Source organism: Lissotriton helveticus, chromosome 12, assembly GCF_964261635.1.
Source record: "Lissotriton helveticus chromosome 12, aLisHel1.1, whole genome shotgun sequence".
NCBI classification, from domain to species: domain Eukaryota; kingdom Metazoa; phylum Chordata; class Amphibia; order Caudata; family Salamandridae; genus Lissotriton; species Lissotriton helveticus.
The window spans coordinates 193,143,840-193,160,232 of NC_136073.1; the positions used below are offsets into that span (position 1 = coordinate 193,143,840).

The 16,393-nt window shown below is 43.7% G+C and overlaps 1 protein-coding gene across 1 annotated transcript in view; it reads left to right on the top strand.

Annotated features, from left to right (window-relative positions):
- Positions 1–16,393, top strand: part of LOC144799696 (DNA topoisomerase I, mitochondrial-like) — a 1,324,061-nt gene that overhangs the window by 381,609 nt on the left and 926,059 nt on the right. Inside the window, exon 14 of the mRNA XM_078671191.1 lies at positions 14,649–14,753. Within this exon, the coding sequence (XP_078527317.1) occupies positions 14,649–14,753 (105 nt within the window). The remainder of the gene's footprint in view (positions 1–14,648; positions 14,754–16,393) is intronic.

Consider the following 16,393-nt stretch of genomic DNA (forward strand, 5'->3'; position numbering starts at 1 on the left):
CCCACACTATATGACAAATGTACTTATTAGCCAGTTTAATGCTATGTCATTTACCACCGATGGAAATATTAAAGCTTGTGTTGGGCTTGCAACAATGTAAACTCTGGTCACAACCGGTGCAGGCTGGGCCCTCTTGCAAGCATTCTAGGATGTTCCATGTTCACTGTGATCAGAAGGCATTTGTGGCTTGTTCAATAGCCTCACATAGTCTTCCCTTGCATTTCTTAAAGCAAATTTCTTTCAACCAATGTCTTCATGTGGCTTCTATTTGATGTGTATGGGAAGGGGACAGGGGGGAGCTTATCCAGTTAGAACATTACTTTTGAGAGTAAGAGGTTTATGATCTTGTTGTCAGATATCGAATGGTGGATGAGCTGAGACCATGGGGCATTGTTTTTAGATTGCAGGTTTCTTTTCTTTAAAAAAAAAAAAAATCTTGCTGGTCCTGAGGCTGTTAGACATGCTTTATTTTTCTTGCCATTTATGAGGAATTCAACACCAGTGTGATTGGACAGAGTGATGTAGCTGGTCTAATTTTTCAGGTCTGTGTACAGTGGGAACAGAAGGTCTAGTATGGTTCCGTCCGAGTGGCTGAGTGGCCCTGCTATTAGAAAGAAGCCTAAATTGTCTGTTTTAAGCAATGCCTTTTGCATACTTAATGGATGGGTTATCACCTCAGATGTTTGAGTTTGCAAGTTGATTGAACACTTGAAAATGCTAAGGTTGTATCACTTAATGTGCCATGAATGTAGCAAAGTGGTTTTCCAGAGTTATGAAGCCAATCCATATACCAAGGATGAGATAGGTAGAAATTAATTTTAGCGAGCAAATATTTGCAAGATTAAATGGTGAGACTTGCTCTAGTGGATAGTTGATGTCGCTCTATCACTCTTTCAATAGAAAGCAATAGTTTATCAGGAATATTCACCCGCATTGTTGAAGGATCATCACTGGTCTAACGAGCTAGGACCTCTATGAACCTTTCAATCCATATAGTTATAGAACCTATCACTCCTAACACTATGTGTATGTACTAGGATCCATATATCCTTGTGTCACTCTGTGGTACAAAATCTATTGTTGATGTAATGTATAAAAATCAGTTGCTGTTGGGTCGAAGTCCTGCCCATAGTAATTTAAGTCTTCCTTTGTCTTTCTTCAGTTTGAAGTATTAGAGTGATCACATTTTCCCGTCTTCCAGAGAAATTGTTTGGTTGATTTTGTTGGTCAGAGCTATTCCTATATTGTAACCTGTGAGTTGCTTTTTACTACTTGAATAAGTATGTCAACTTGGTTAAGGATTTATTTGCATTTATATTTTTGTGCATCGTTGTAGAACTTGGCCTTTTTGGCTTCAGTTCACTAAACCCTTTGCTTTCCCCCCAGACCGTTTTCCTGACATAGAGTTGCCAATCTAGATGCTTTGGGTACTTTGCCACTGCTGATCAGTGTCAAAGTACAAGTGTTCCCTGTGTAAAGTGTAATGGTAATTGGTTGGCATGTTTACCCTACTAGTAAAGTCCCTAGTGATGTGCTCTGTGTGTGCCAGGGTTAGTAATGCAAAGGCGCACAGAGAAGGGAACTCAGGCCTGCAGTGTAGGGCCTGCACGCAGTTTGCTAAGTTAGTCATGCTGTCCTGACAAGTGCAACACCTTGTCAGGCCTTACTTTCTCTGTTGCATACACAGTGGGCACCCCTGTGGTAGGTCACAGGTAACCCCCTGGGCAGGGTGCAGTGTAAGTAAAAGGCAGGACATATACTGAGGTGTGTGCTATGTCCTGACAGTGAAAAACACTCCATTTCGTTTTTCTCTGGTGAAAGGCCATCCTGCCCCTAGACGAAAATCAACAAAAGAGTGACTAAAAAGGAGGAAAAGGATTTAGTCAATTGATAGTATTACAAGAATACATTCAGTAGGTTAGAACCATTCAAACAGAATTGTGTGGCATGCACAGAATAAAGAAAAAGAGCCCTCAGGCACCAACAAGACAGTTGGTTGCCATTTGTCTTCATTGGGTTCTTTTCTTTAAGAAAAGGTGAATTAGTGAATTAAAAGAAGTGTGGGTTACTCCCCAGACAGAATTACTTTATTGAGGGGGTAGCTCTAACTTCATTAAAATAGGTGAAAAGTCGGACAAAATGGTGGCTTTGTTAATTTGAACCACCCAGTCCTAAGAGTGAAAAACAATACTAGGTCAACATGTTTCTGCTATTGGGAGCCCAACTTGGCTCAGCATTCATCAGGACCATAACAATTACGTCATATGTGTAAAGCACACTAAGGCTTCACTGTCGTATGAAGCAAAGAAAAAATCTTAAAGGAATACGACCTTATGTGTATCCAGAAGCACTGGAAATTTCTAGTGCTTCGCCTCCTATATGTGAGGGATTCGTCTATGAAAACAATACATAAAACAAAACACGAAATTTCATACAATATGAAGAAATTATATCTATAGTGCAAAACAACCACACTTAATTCGAAAAACATAAAGTGAAAAAGTTAAAATTGTGGCCACAACTTTAAGTCGGCGCCCATTATCTAGCATGCAACATGAACACAAGGTTTAATGATACAGATGCAGCTAAAAGTGCCACCTTTGACCCCTAAGTTCATTTATGACTTCTTTTTTAAACCAAGGAAAAAGGAAAGATTTTCACTTAAACCCTGTTTTACGCGCATTCAATTCAAAATCAAAGAGGAAGCGCAATTGAGAAGTTATCTCAATCCATATTGTTAACCAAATGACCATTATTAAAACCAACTCGACAACCTTGGTTGACGAAAGCCTAAAATACACCTTAATTAACACATGGAAGACCAGAGAAAATACAAACATACTGGCACAAATACTCGCACGATTATCTAGTGAGAAATGTACCATGAGCTTGCGGCAGGGGAAAATCTTCACGCCCGGCGTTCTCTAAACATAAAGAAACCCGAAGGAAGCAATCCTGTTAGGAGTCCGGTTAAAAACAAAGGAAGGGCATGTCAAGGATAGCAGTAATGCCTCTTAGTGAGCCGTCGGGGATGACGACCCAAAAAGCCAGCGTCAAACCACCCCGCCACACCCCTCCCCACTTACCAAACTCCCGGCGGCTCTCCACCTCTCAACCTGCTTGTTGCCACATACGCGGCCCAAAAATTCTGGGACCTCGGCAACGAGCAGTCTTAAACATTTTTTGCACTGCCAGCGAATGCAGATGACGTGTCAGTGTTACCGGACACGTGACATGCACTCAATGATTTTCTTAAAGGGGCTATGTGCATAAATGCGACGTGAATAAACTTTTTATGAACCAAAACAGTTTGACTAGTTTTATTGGCTACTTTCTTAAGACACGTAAAATCCCAAGTCCTCGGAAGGGCAGTGGGAAATTTAGAATAGTTTCAAGGCATTTATATTTCATCTTTTCAAAATTCAAGTAATGTTGTTTCCAGACCCATACATTTCATTTAGCAGTCCTAGCCAGAACTAAATAAAGAAATTTTATAGGGAAGAGAAAAATACAATAGTTGTAACCTGTATTCGGTGGTTAAATGGCTCTACCCAGAGATTGGGTAGGTCATCAGCGTTTCATTATCGACGCCCATGGTATGGCATCATTCAAACCAGTGAGGTGTGTCGCTAATCGATACACCCACCTCTGTTCCTTCTCAAAAATACTCTTCTCATCGGTGTGGCTAAGCTGTTCAATAACCGTCCACCTGAGGTCATTTGGGCAATGTCCATTTTCTAAGCAATGTGCGGTTAGCTTTGTTGTACTTTTGCGGCACCTCACATTACTGCGGTGCTCGCAAATGCGCACTTTTACTTTCCTGGTGGTCATCCCCACGTAGCGGAGACCACAGGGACAGGTCACGAGGTAAATGACATTGCACGAGTTGCAATTTGTGTGTCCTCTCAGGTGCCAAAGTTTGCCAACTTCCAGGGTCAGAGTTTTTGTCGCTACTGTAAGGTGGCATATGCTACACCCACCACATGGGTAGTGCCCGGTGACCGGGGGCAAACCCCATGTGGTGAGGACGTTGCCATCCTGAGTTGTTTCAACATGCCTTGGTCGAGTATGGACCAATGCATCTTTCAAGCTCTTCTCTCGCTTATATGAGAAAAGCGGTTTTTGCCAGTTGCGACCATTACTTGTCAGGATTCGCCAATGCTTGCCCACACTTCGACTCACTGCATTCGAGATGTTACTGTAAGTTGTGACGCATGTAAGGGGTATCTCTGCATCATTGTTCTTATTCCAAGCCTCTAAAAGGGCCTCTCGATTTTGATTTTTAGCCCTCTTACGGCTTTCTCAAAATACCTTTGGGGTAACCTTGTAAGCAATTTGTTTGTCAGATCTTCCGCCTGTACATTAAAATCACTCCCATTGCTACAATTCCTACGAATCCGTAGGTATTGGCCAAAGGGTAAATTCTCACGCAGCGGGCGTGGATGAAAGCTCGTGAAATGAAGTAAGTTGTTCTTACTTGTGGGTTTGTAGTAGGTCTTGGTGGCTAGATGGTCCCCTTCCCTGGTTATTGTCACGTCTAAGAAGACAATGGAACTCGGGTGATGCTGGTGAGTGAATTTTAAATGGGGGTCACAGGTATTGACCCAGTCAAAAAATGCCAGGAGGCTGTCCTCCGAACCCTGCCAAATTAAAAGCACATCATCAATGTACCTCTGCCACAGGATAACATTGAGAGTGTAAGGGTTGGTTTCAGCCAAAATGTGTCTTTTTTCAAAATTGTACACGTACAACCCCGCAATGCTTGGGGCAAAGGTACTGCCCATTGACGTGCCCGTCTTTTGTAAGTATATGGTATCCTCATATTGAAAAAAATTGCGCTTTAAGGCAAGGGTGGCACATTCAATAATAAAAGACCTGAAAGTTGTATAATCCCATGTTGTGTTTTCTAGGACATCAGCCAGAACTTTAAGTGTAGCATCCTGCGGAATACAGGTGTATAAACTTTCTATGTCTAAAGAGAAAAGAAGGCTCGTCAGGCATTTGGACATTACGAAGTAGGGACAACAGACTTTTCGTGTCCTTAACATACGTACTAGTCGACTGAACAAGGGGTTTAAAGAAAAAATCACAATACTTCGAAAGTGGCTCCAAAAGGGAGCCAATTCCCGACACAATGGGTCTACCAGGTGGAGGGAGCCGCTGTTTGAGTTTTCGGTAAAGTGTAGAAATAAGGGATTCTACCATCTGATTTAGTAAGGAAATCCGCTTCTTGTTTATTGATATACCCATCTCGTTCTGCTGTCATGACCAACTCAATTATTTCATCTCTCAGAAAAGGTGAAGGATCTTGTTGGAGAACCATATAATTTCTGGTGTCCATCAAGAGACGTTTACATTCTGAATCACAGGCGGTGGCATCTTGGATGACAATACCGCCCCCCTTATCCGCACTTTTGATGACTATTTCCCTATTCTTTTGTAGTTTATTGATGGCTTGATATTCATTGGCCGTCAAATGTTTAAAGGGAGAAGGTTCCACCATAGATTCCACTTCCTGGAACACTGCCTGCTCAAAAGCTATAATATCTGCAGGTACCAGATGTGTTGGGGGAGTGAAAGTAGATTTGATCCTGAAATCCGTGTCACTTTGTATACTCTGTCACATGGATTCTGGTGCTCAAAAAAGGATTTTAGCCTCAGTTTTCTGAAAAAGTCGCTAAGTTCACATTGTAATTTGAAGCGATCGAGTCGTGGTGAAGGTATAAAACCAAGACCCTTCTCCAGAACTGAGGTTTCATCTGAACTCAAAAGGTAGCTAGAAAGATTAGTGATCAGGGTTTTGCACTGCTGGGGCCCGCCCTTTGTTCCTGGGTCTTGCTCCGTGTGTTCTCCCCTACAGAGTCTGTCGGTCCCCAATGTACTTTGTTCCCTCCTCTCATTCGACCCCTGCCTCTGCGGCCAAACTCTAAAAAAGGCTGCGGGTACATATTCTGTTGAAAGTGTTGAGGGGGTGGGGCAAAATGTGGATTCCAGCCTATATTGGGTGGGTAGGGTGGGTAATTGTATGGATCAAAAGGGAAAGCCCTGGTTTCTTGTTGTTGGTACGGAAACCATTGTGGGGTATAGTTGGCACCTCCCCTACCTCGTCCCCTCCCACGTTTTTTATTTCCTCGATTTCCTGTGCTTGAACCACTTGAATTTGAATCGTCAGACCCGTCAGAATTATAATTGGTCTGATCTGGTGGGGTATATTCTGCGCAGGCATAGGGATAGGTTTTGTCATATGACCATTTCTTAAGGTCCTTCTGGAAGTTAGCAACCTTTGTTTGAGCAAGGTTGTCTTTATTTTCATTCAACTCTTTGTTATATTCTTCTAGTGTTTTCTTGAAGCCAGTTATCGTGGTCTTGATATGGGTTTCAGTAGCCTGTATTTCCACTAGAAGTGCTTCTGACAGACGCATTGCCGTTTTTATAATCAGAATAGCCCAATCATGTGTACAATGCCAGGCTATCTGAGCCCATTCCTTCCTGAACACTCTGTCGTCCAAAAATATTCTCGGGGCGTTGGTCACTAAAAGGCCTTTAGGCGCCATTTTGTTTACAAGGTACTCTTTCATCATAGTGCCATGTAAAATGGCTCTAATGCGACTTCTTTTTTGTTCGCCTAATTTGTCCCAGTCAGATGTCTGAGATATTGCTTGTGCGACTAGGTGGTCGGCGAACAAAGTGGGATCATTTAGTATTGCATCTGCTTCCTCTCTGGAGAAAGATAAACCCGAGTCTTCCATGGTTAAAGATGTAGTTTGGACACTTGGTAACAGCTATTAAAAAAGAAATTACTCTCGCAGCTGCTCGCTGCCGAATGTATATAATCAACAGGAGAGAAAGGGCTCAAAGGCCACTCTTCTACCCCTTAAGGAATCTACACGAAAATCAACAAAAGAGTGACTAAAAAGGAGGAAAAGGAATTAGTCAATTGATAGTATTACAAGAATACATTCAGTAGGTTAGAACCATTCAAACAGAATTGTGTGGCATGCACAGAATAAAGAAAGAGCCCTCAGGCACCAACAAGACAGTTGGTTGCCATTTGTCTTCATTGTGTTCTTTTCTTTAAGAAAAAGTGAATTAGTGAATTAAAAGAAGTGTGGATTACTCCCCAGACAGAATTACTTTATTGAGGGTGTAGCTCTAACTTCATTAAAATAGGTGAAAAGTCGGACAACATGGTGGCTGTTAATTTGAACCACCCAGTCCTAAGAGTGAAAAACAATACTAGTGTACCAGATGTGTTGGGGGAGTGAAAGTAGATTTGATCCTGAAATCCGTGTCACTTTGTATACTCTGACTGTCACATGGATTCTGGTGCTCAAAAAAGGATTTTAGCCTCAGTTTTCTGAAAAAGTCGCTAAGTTCACATTGTAATTTGAAGCGATCGAGTCGTGGTGAAGGTAAAAAACCAAGACCCTTCTCCAGAACTGAGGTTTCCTCTGAACTCAAAAGGTAGCTAGAAAGATTAGTGATCAGGGTTTTGCACTGCTGGTAAAACAGGGTTTAAGTGAAAATCTTTCCTTTTTCCTTGGTTTAAAAAAGAAGTCATAAATGAACTTAGGGGTCAAAGGTGACACTTTTAGCTGCATCTGTATCATTAAACCTTGTGTTCATGTTGCATGCTAGATAATGGGCGCCGACTTAAATAAAGTTGTGGCCACAATTTAAACTTTTTCACTTTATGTTTTTCGAATTAAGTGTGGTTGTTTTGCACTATAGATATAATTTCTTCATATTGTATGAAATTTGATACCAGAGTGGTTTTTAATAAAAAAAAAATGTGTTTTGTTTTATGTATTGTTTTCATAGACGAATCTCTCACATATAGGAGGCGAAGCACTAAAAATTTCCAGTGCTTCTGGATACACATAATGTCGTAGTCCTTTTTAAGATTTTTTCTTTGCTTCATATGACAGTAAAGCCTTAGTGTGCTTTACGCATATGACGTAATTGTTATGGTCCTGATGAATGCTGAGCCAAGTTGGGCTCCCAATAGCAGAAACATGTTGACCTAGTATTGGTTTTCACTCTTAGGACTGGGTGGTTCAAATTAACATAGCCACCATTTTGTCCGACTTTTCACCTATTTTAATGAAGTTAGAGCTACCCCCTCAATAAAGTAATTCTGTCTGGGGAGTAACCCACACTTCTTTTAATTCACTAATTCACTTTTTCTTAAAGAAAAGAACCCAATGAAGACAAATGGCAACCAACTGTCTTGTTGGTGCCTGAGGGCTCTTTTTCTTTATTCTGTGCATGCCACACAATTCTGTTTGAATGGTTCTAACCTACTGAATGTATTCTTGTAATACTATCAATTGACTAATTCCTTTTCCTCCTTTTTAGTCACTTTTGTTGATTTTCGTGTAGATTCCTTAAGGGGTATAAGAGTGGCCTTTGAGCCCTTTCTCTCCTGTTGATTATATACATCCTGCCCCTAGGACAGAAAGTGGCTGAGTTTTGTGCTTTAAGCATTTCTGTGTGTCTCTGCTGAATGTGGATTGACTGTCTGGATCTGAGAGGTGAGAGGAGCTGGGGGAGGTCTTGACCCAGGGAGGGGGTTGAGATTGCACCAGGCTGACCTGCATCTGGAGAGTAGGCGAGGAGATGCCCCGGAAGGTAAAGAGGCGTGGGTTACTGCTATAAAACAATTGACTTGTCTCCTGCTGAGTGATTAAGGATCTAGACCCCTAGTATCAAAGGGAGAAAGGTGACACTGGGAGGGAGACACCCAGAACTGATGTAGGCAGGGGTCAGGGACAACTGAGCACAACGAACTTCAAAGACATTTAGGAGTATAACTATGAGAGCTGAGACCCCTGAACGTTGGATTGGAACAGAAATGGTTTCTTGGACCCATTTTGTGGTTAAGAGGCACCTCTGCTAAGGAAGGAACAGAAGAGAAAGCTGGGGAAGACAATCCTTGGTTTGTGATCTGCTGCTGGTCTGCAGTTTGCTGTTTTAAACAGGGAAGAGGCTGTTTGGACCGTGCTCGGTGTGCTGGGTCCCCCTGCTTGATGAAGACTGTGCTTTGTGCTGTGTCTTGTAACCCCAAGGGTCCAAGGTGAGCTGGCTGCCTATGTGGAAACACAGGAACATAAAAGGTTTAGGAGAAGTTTCAAGTGACGCGGTGGGTGCGTTTTGTGGCAGCTTGAGACCCTCGGAAGGTGTGCCCTGTGATCTTGGACACACGGAGGAGTGAGACTCGGACATGCTTGGTGCATGTTGTGGTGCCCCGCAGGAGTTAGTGAAGAGCACCTGGTCAGCGTGTGCACCGAAGCTGAAGTGAGACTCCGACGCGCAGAGTGTGTGTTGTGGTGCAGCGTAGGCGCTGGTGAAGAGCGCCTGGTTGGCGTGTGCATCGGAGGTAGTGAGTCTCGGACGTGCAGGGTGCATGTCGTGGTGCACAGGAGGCATTGATGAGTAGCACCTGATCAACGTGTGCACCGGAAGTGGAGTGAGCCTCGGATGCACAGGGTGCGTGTCACGATACACCGGAGGCATTGGTGAAGAGCGCCTGGTCATCGAGTGCACCGGAGGAGAAGTGAGGCTCGGACACGGTGAGCATGTCATGGTGCGGACGAAGACGTTGGTGAAGAGCACCTGGATATCGGGACACCAAAGTTGGAGTAAGTCTCAGTGAAGCAGTGTGCGTGCTTTGGTGCAACCTGGAACTGTGGAGGTGATCGGCTGATCATCGTGTGCACAGGAAGAAAGTGAGTCTCTGAAGCGTGGTGTGCGTGTCTTGGTGCCAACTGAGACCACAGGAAGGAGTTCCTGGTGAGCGTGCACTCTGAGTCAACATGGAGTCCCATCAGCGTTGCGTGTGTGGCTTTGTGCTCAAGAAGACCTGGAGGGTGCTGTGGTGAACGTGCACCCGGAGTAAAGTAATCTCGGGGGCGTGGGGTATGTGTGTCCTGCAGCCGCCTGAGACCTCCCAAACAGTTGCGGCCCGGGCCGGCAGCCCTGGAGGAGCTGAGCTGCCAGGCCGAGAGGCCGAGCCGCTGAGGGCCATTGAGAAAGTTCTGCATGGAAGGCCCAGTTCGCTGAAGGAGTAGAGGAGAGTGGGGTCGCACCCACAGGTAACGTGGATCACTACCTGGGCGGGGTGCAGGCTCTGAGGGACACTCTTTCGGCCTCTCAGTCCTTCTGATGACGTGAGCCTTTGCTTCGGCTCAGATTAGGGCCCGTACTGACGAAAGGAGTGGTAGTACTGGGGCCAGAGTAAGAAGCTATACTTTGTCATCGTTGATAGGTGTGGGGGGCAAATGTTATCGAAGAGGCTGATTGTCGTAATACGCATTGCCAATATTGCTGCTAACAAACTGCTGGACTGTCTTATGACGCCTGACATTATTTCTGCCTAACTAAGTACATGATTGTAGCACTACGCATTGCATTATTTCTCTATTTATTTATTTATTTATTTTAAAGGTTTTATATAGCTCTGGCTAGACCCGGAGGTATCAGAGCGCTTTACATGAACATCAGATCATAGTTACAGGTTACATTATTACAAAGGTTACACAGTTAATAGTGCATGGCAACATAGTTACTTGTAAGATCGAGATAAACTAAAAGAACAAATACCTAAGGGGAGAAGCAGGCAAGGGGAAAGCTTCAGGGGAGGGGTGTAGGCATTGGGGAAGTAGACAGGTAATGAAGGCGGGAAAGAGAAGGGAAGGGTGAAGGACACAGCATGGAAAGAGAAGGGGAAGGGCGACGGCGACACAAATCGGTAGACGAGTCAAAGCAACGTCCAAGGTCCAGTAAGCTGTGATCCCAGGGGAAGTGGTATCACTTCTCTATCTGTTGCAGTAGGATCCCTGTACGCAGTGGACTCTCTTAGAGGGGTCTCTGAGACTCTAAGGCCTACATACTGGATCATTCCCCAAAAAAGGGAGAGGGAGTGCTTTGGCAAGGGGTGCCAACCCGTACCTCAGCTGTGAGTGGCTCCCTTGGTGCAGTGGACTCTCTCAGTGGGTTTGCTGAGACTCCAGAGTATAAATATTGGTCTTTCCCCAAAAAGGGGAGAAGGAGTGCTTAGTCAAAGGGCACAAAGGACAGGGGGCTAGGCAGACTAGCAGGCAAGATGAAAGATTCAGGGGAGAGGGGATAGGAGCTAGGGAAGTAGACAAAGAGAGAAAGAGTACTAAATGGGAACATAATTAAGTAATCCGTTATTATATAGCGCTGGCTAGACCCGAAGGAAACAGAGTGCTTTACATGAGGACCACTAATGTTGCAATTTACATCAGTTAAAAGTTACATAAGTATCAAGAAAAGCACTTAAAGAACATGGGGGACAAGGTGAATGGTGCAAGGAAGGTTAAGGGGATAGGGTAAAGGGGTAGGAGGAAGATAAGAGGTAGAGACGAGGGGAAAATCTGCCCAAAGTCTGGCTGGGTAGGTGATGGCGGGGGGGGGTAGGGGGAGTCCACAACCCATCTCCTCTTTAGCTATATGGTAGCTCCACCGGGCATCAGCCAAATCACTTGGTCTCTACAGTCTGGGGTAAGTTCCGCAGGTTCCAAGTCCTGATGTGTAAGCAGGTTAGGGGATAGGTTCAAGGTCTGGTCATTGTCCAATTGTTGTCCCAGGGAAGTAAAACATGGAGGGGACCACTATGGAAACCATCTTGGGGTCAGGCAGGGGAGTGTACTGTACACTGGTACACTGGTGGCCATCCTAAGGTCAGGCATCTGGCAGTTAGTCAAATCCAGGACAGTGGCCTCCAGAGAATAACAAATCCAGCGTGCACACACCATCACACACACAGACATGCACAAGCACACACAAATGTGAGCACACACTCTCATATGCGCACACACAAGCACATATACAGAATCATCCAAAAACACAAGCACACATAAAATCCCATGCTCTAGTACAAAAACACCCAAGCACATGAACACGCAAACACATCACATGCACAGACATGCACAAGCACACACAAATGCGCTCACTCACAGACGCACACACAAAGCACACATATAGAAACTACCAAAAAACACAAGCACACATGAAATCCCATGCTCTAGTACAAAAACACCCAAGCACATGAACACGCAAACACATCACATGCACAGACATGCACAAGCACACACAAATGTGCTCACACTCGCACAGACGCACACACAAAGCTCACATATAGAAATTACCAAAAAACACAGGCACACATACAATCACATGCTCCAGACCAAAAATACCGAAGGACATACTCACAGGTACATGCACACACACATACCATCACATGTACACAAATGCACAAGCACACACAAATGTGCGCACACACTCATACGCGAACAGAGGGCGCACACAAGCTGACATACAGAAACATCCACACGCAATAAGCACACATACAATCCCATGCTCTAGTACACATCATCACACGCACAGACATACGCACACATACAGAAACATCTGCATGCACAAACACAAGCACACATTGAATCACATGCTCTAGTACAAAAACACCCAAGTACATGTCCACACCATCACACGCACAGCCATGCATAAGTACACACAAATGTGAACATAGTCTGCGATTTTTTGGGAGGTATATGAGCAGTTCACGGGTGCAGGCCACATGTTGGTGTGCCTGTATGTCCACCTCTCACTTGGCCTTGGAGTTTGGACTTGTAGCTCTCCAGTTGCATTGTATGTCAGGGTGGTTTTCCTTCCATAGGCCACACCCTCTAGAGCCTCTTGGTAGTGTCCTGCGAGGGACCACCGCTTGCTATAGAACCCCAGGCCACCACGAATGCTCAGAATAGGGAGAATCAGGCTCCATCTTAGGGTCAGGCAGAGAGGTTAGGCAGGTCTGTGTTGTTTCTTTTCACCCCTCTGCAGAATCCCAGTCTACAGCCCTGCTGCCTATGGGCCCTCTCAGGTCATTGCGCTTGGAGTCAAAAGGTGAAAGTCAATAGTAAACGGAGCAGAGGGCCCTCCCTCCGGGCCTCTAAGGGAGCAGTGCTAGCTCTCACCTCATTGCAAAGTAGCAGCAGTCTCCAAAGTTAGGGGCGTTGGTCTTAGGACACAGCCCGGTCTCCACTCCTGACGGCTTTGGTGCATTTCCTGCGTCGTCGTCGGTGGGCTTCACCGCCCGAGGCCTCACTGCTGCTCACCCAGTCCAAAGTACAGGATTGTAGAGGATTATAGCATTATTTCTTCATTGCAAAGTACATGATCATAGTTACGCATGGCATTATTCCTTGATTGCAAAGTACATGATTGTAGCGGCGCGCATTGCATTATTTCTTCATTGCAAAGTACGTGATTGGGGTGTGACGCATTGCATTATTCCTTCATTGCGCAGTACACGATTGTAGCGGTACTCATTGCATTATTTCTCCCATTGCAAGGTACCGGGGTGTATTGTTACGCATTGTATTATTTCTCCTTTGCCCAGCATCGGACTGTATCGTTAGGCAGTGCACTATTGTTTGTCCATTGCAACACGTGTGATTCTAGCATTGCGACCAGCATAGCATTTTGAAAGCGGTGGTTGGATTTTGAACCTACCAGCCTACCGGAACGAATATTACCCTTAATTATATTTTGGGTTTTGTATTGTGTGGTCTGTTCGTATATCTTTTTATATAACGTTTATACTAGTTTTTATCAAACTCGTGTGGAGTCCATTTGTGGTGTCACCAGGGGGTTGCTGTGGGTGTGGTTGCACATACTGTACACTTGTGCCTTGGAGATGGGCCTGGCTGCTCGTGCCAAGCTACTAAGGGGGTGAGCAGGGCTATCTGGAACAGTGTCCTTAATTGGCATAACGTCGAGTGAGGGGTCCTTGGTCTCGCATTTGGTGACAGTGGTGTAGGACAGGGACTCTGGCTTCCAACAGTCATTAACACACAAAAATACTATGTACTAGAACATACGCTAGATACTACTATCTAGTTTGTTCAAGCATCTCCGGATGACCGCATAGAGGGAGCAGAATAATTATTCATGTAGTGGTATAGTACTTAGGTGCTAATACAATATTATATTTTATATACTTGTAGTCTGATTTGCTGATAAAATGATACCTTTGTTCACACTACAGTGATTTTACAGTTCTTTTAATTTCATATCTGAAAATCCTTGATTTTTGGGGATGAGCAGTGAGTTTCCTGTTCTACTAGGAATGCTGTCCATTTCACTCTTAATTCTGGCTGCCCATTTAGGACTATGACAAATTCTTGATTTGCTTTTCTCTGCTTAGCCTGCTACATTGAGAGATTTAAATGCAAAAACTCTATCGCTTTATTGTTTAATTTTGTTATAAATCATTTCATTATTTCGCTAACCAAGAACTTAGTGTGTGGGCACTTTTACTTAATTGACAGTATTTTCTGATTTCTTGGTTTGTTGGGCGATGCCTTGATGCAGGAACACATTACCTCATAAAACTGAGGTTTCACACAGTCTCCAATTCATCAAATTGTAGGCAACTGTTGAAGGTAAAATTTAGGGTGTCTGCAATTGCGGAGTCCCCACTCCTACATCTTTCATAGCTCATTTCCATCTTGCAGAATGTCCATAAGTGCGTTTCACTGCCCTTACATTTTCTATAGCCCTATTACTTAGTATCTACCGTGCTGTATGCATTCAATTGCCTTTTACATTTTGTCTTCTTTCAGCTTGAAAAACTTCAAAAAAGAACCCGTGGACCAAGACTTTGTCAACACCAATAAGAAAGGGAAACGCAAGAGATCACTGGCGGGAGATGCAGAGGAAGCACCTGGGTAAGTGACTCAATCAGTGCAAAGTTTTTTAAATGCTCACTTCTGGTGATTGATTAGTTCAGAAAAAAGGACAGAACCTCCCCAAATAGGGATCAAGAATGCCTAGACTTCCATAGTTGCATTTTGTACACCATAGAGCACTTTCCACTTTGGGGCTTCCTCTTTGTTCTTAAACTGTTTGATGTCCAGTTTGTTCCTCTGTAATTGCTCACTAGGTCCCTCTATATATGTTCCTTCCAATTGGATTGGGTAATCCACAAATCCCAGTTGCTGCAGTGGCAACCATTTTCCTCTCCAAATCGAAAACTCTGAAGCAGAATATTTGTTGTGATTTTTAATCGAAGTACTGCTTGACACACGTTTTCTGTCATTGTCATTTACTCCCAACATTTCAGTTATGGACTCATTTAGACTTTCTATTTAATGAAATTATTTAAAACGTTTTGGGGGTTAAATGTTATGACTTTATCCCTAAATGTTAACTGAGGCTCCAAAAAGAAGAAAGCCCTTTCTCAGAGAAGTGGACTGTTGTTTGAGTGTAGCTTGATGAGCACATGTGGGACTCTGGGTGCGAAGGCAATGTGACCACTGTTGTAAATTTATAAAGGATAATTGTATAGAATTATGAAAATCAACAAATCCACGATTTGCATGTTTTTAATTCATCATCATATATACCATACGATGCCAACAGATTTTACCATAATACCACATCTTCAGGGCACATTCCATATTATTTAATTGAGTTCCCTGTACCAAATGCAAATGCATAATCTTCATTGGTGCACTGTGTAAGTTAAGTTCTCCGCGTAGAAATGAACATGATGGCAAAGTCAGTAACTAAGGGGCTTGATTGATGAATTGCACATAATTAGGAACAGTTCTTTTTAGTCAGACAGACCACAGAATATTAGCCACACCTGGGAACGAATTGCAGAGGGTAACTACCTTACTCTACATATCTTTGGTGGAGAGATATTCCCTGTATGAAGAGCTTATCCCATGAACCTTGCAATGAAAGAAATTTCGTACAGTTGATACTACACTTTGGCAAACCTATACCTTATTCGTGATCCCTCCTGCGTGAGCTCTGTCCTATGAAGCTTGGAGTCTGGTGAGGGAGAGGGAATAAAAAATGTTATTTTAATTTTATTTAGTGGTTTATAAAATGCAAACATGACAAACCAAAAAGAACATAAATGTACACTATTCCTTCCTGATTGCCCTAGATGGTGAAATGACAGCTATTATTCATAAGTGTCATGGCAAGCTTTTGCTCCTGTTGTCAGTCAGGCCAGCATTAGACCCTCGTCAGGAATCTGTTCAATAACGATTGGGGCGTTAAACATGGGGCTCAACTACTATCGCAACATAGTCAGTAGAACTTTTGAGAAAGCTGCCAAAAGCCTTACCTTCCAATGGTACAAATATTAAAGAGTTTTGAAAAAGTCTTATCTAAAGAAGTGGGCAAGTGTCTTCAAACCTAGGTAAGACACTGTGGGAAATTGGGTTACTAGTTGTGTGGGGTCAAACCCTCCTCAAGCAGCACCCACAATTCCTCATGGAGAAACACAAGCAAACCCCATATTAACATGAGCTGGACCTTCTGGTAGAGTGTCACAAAGAAGCCAGGGTGAAAA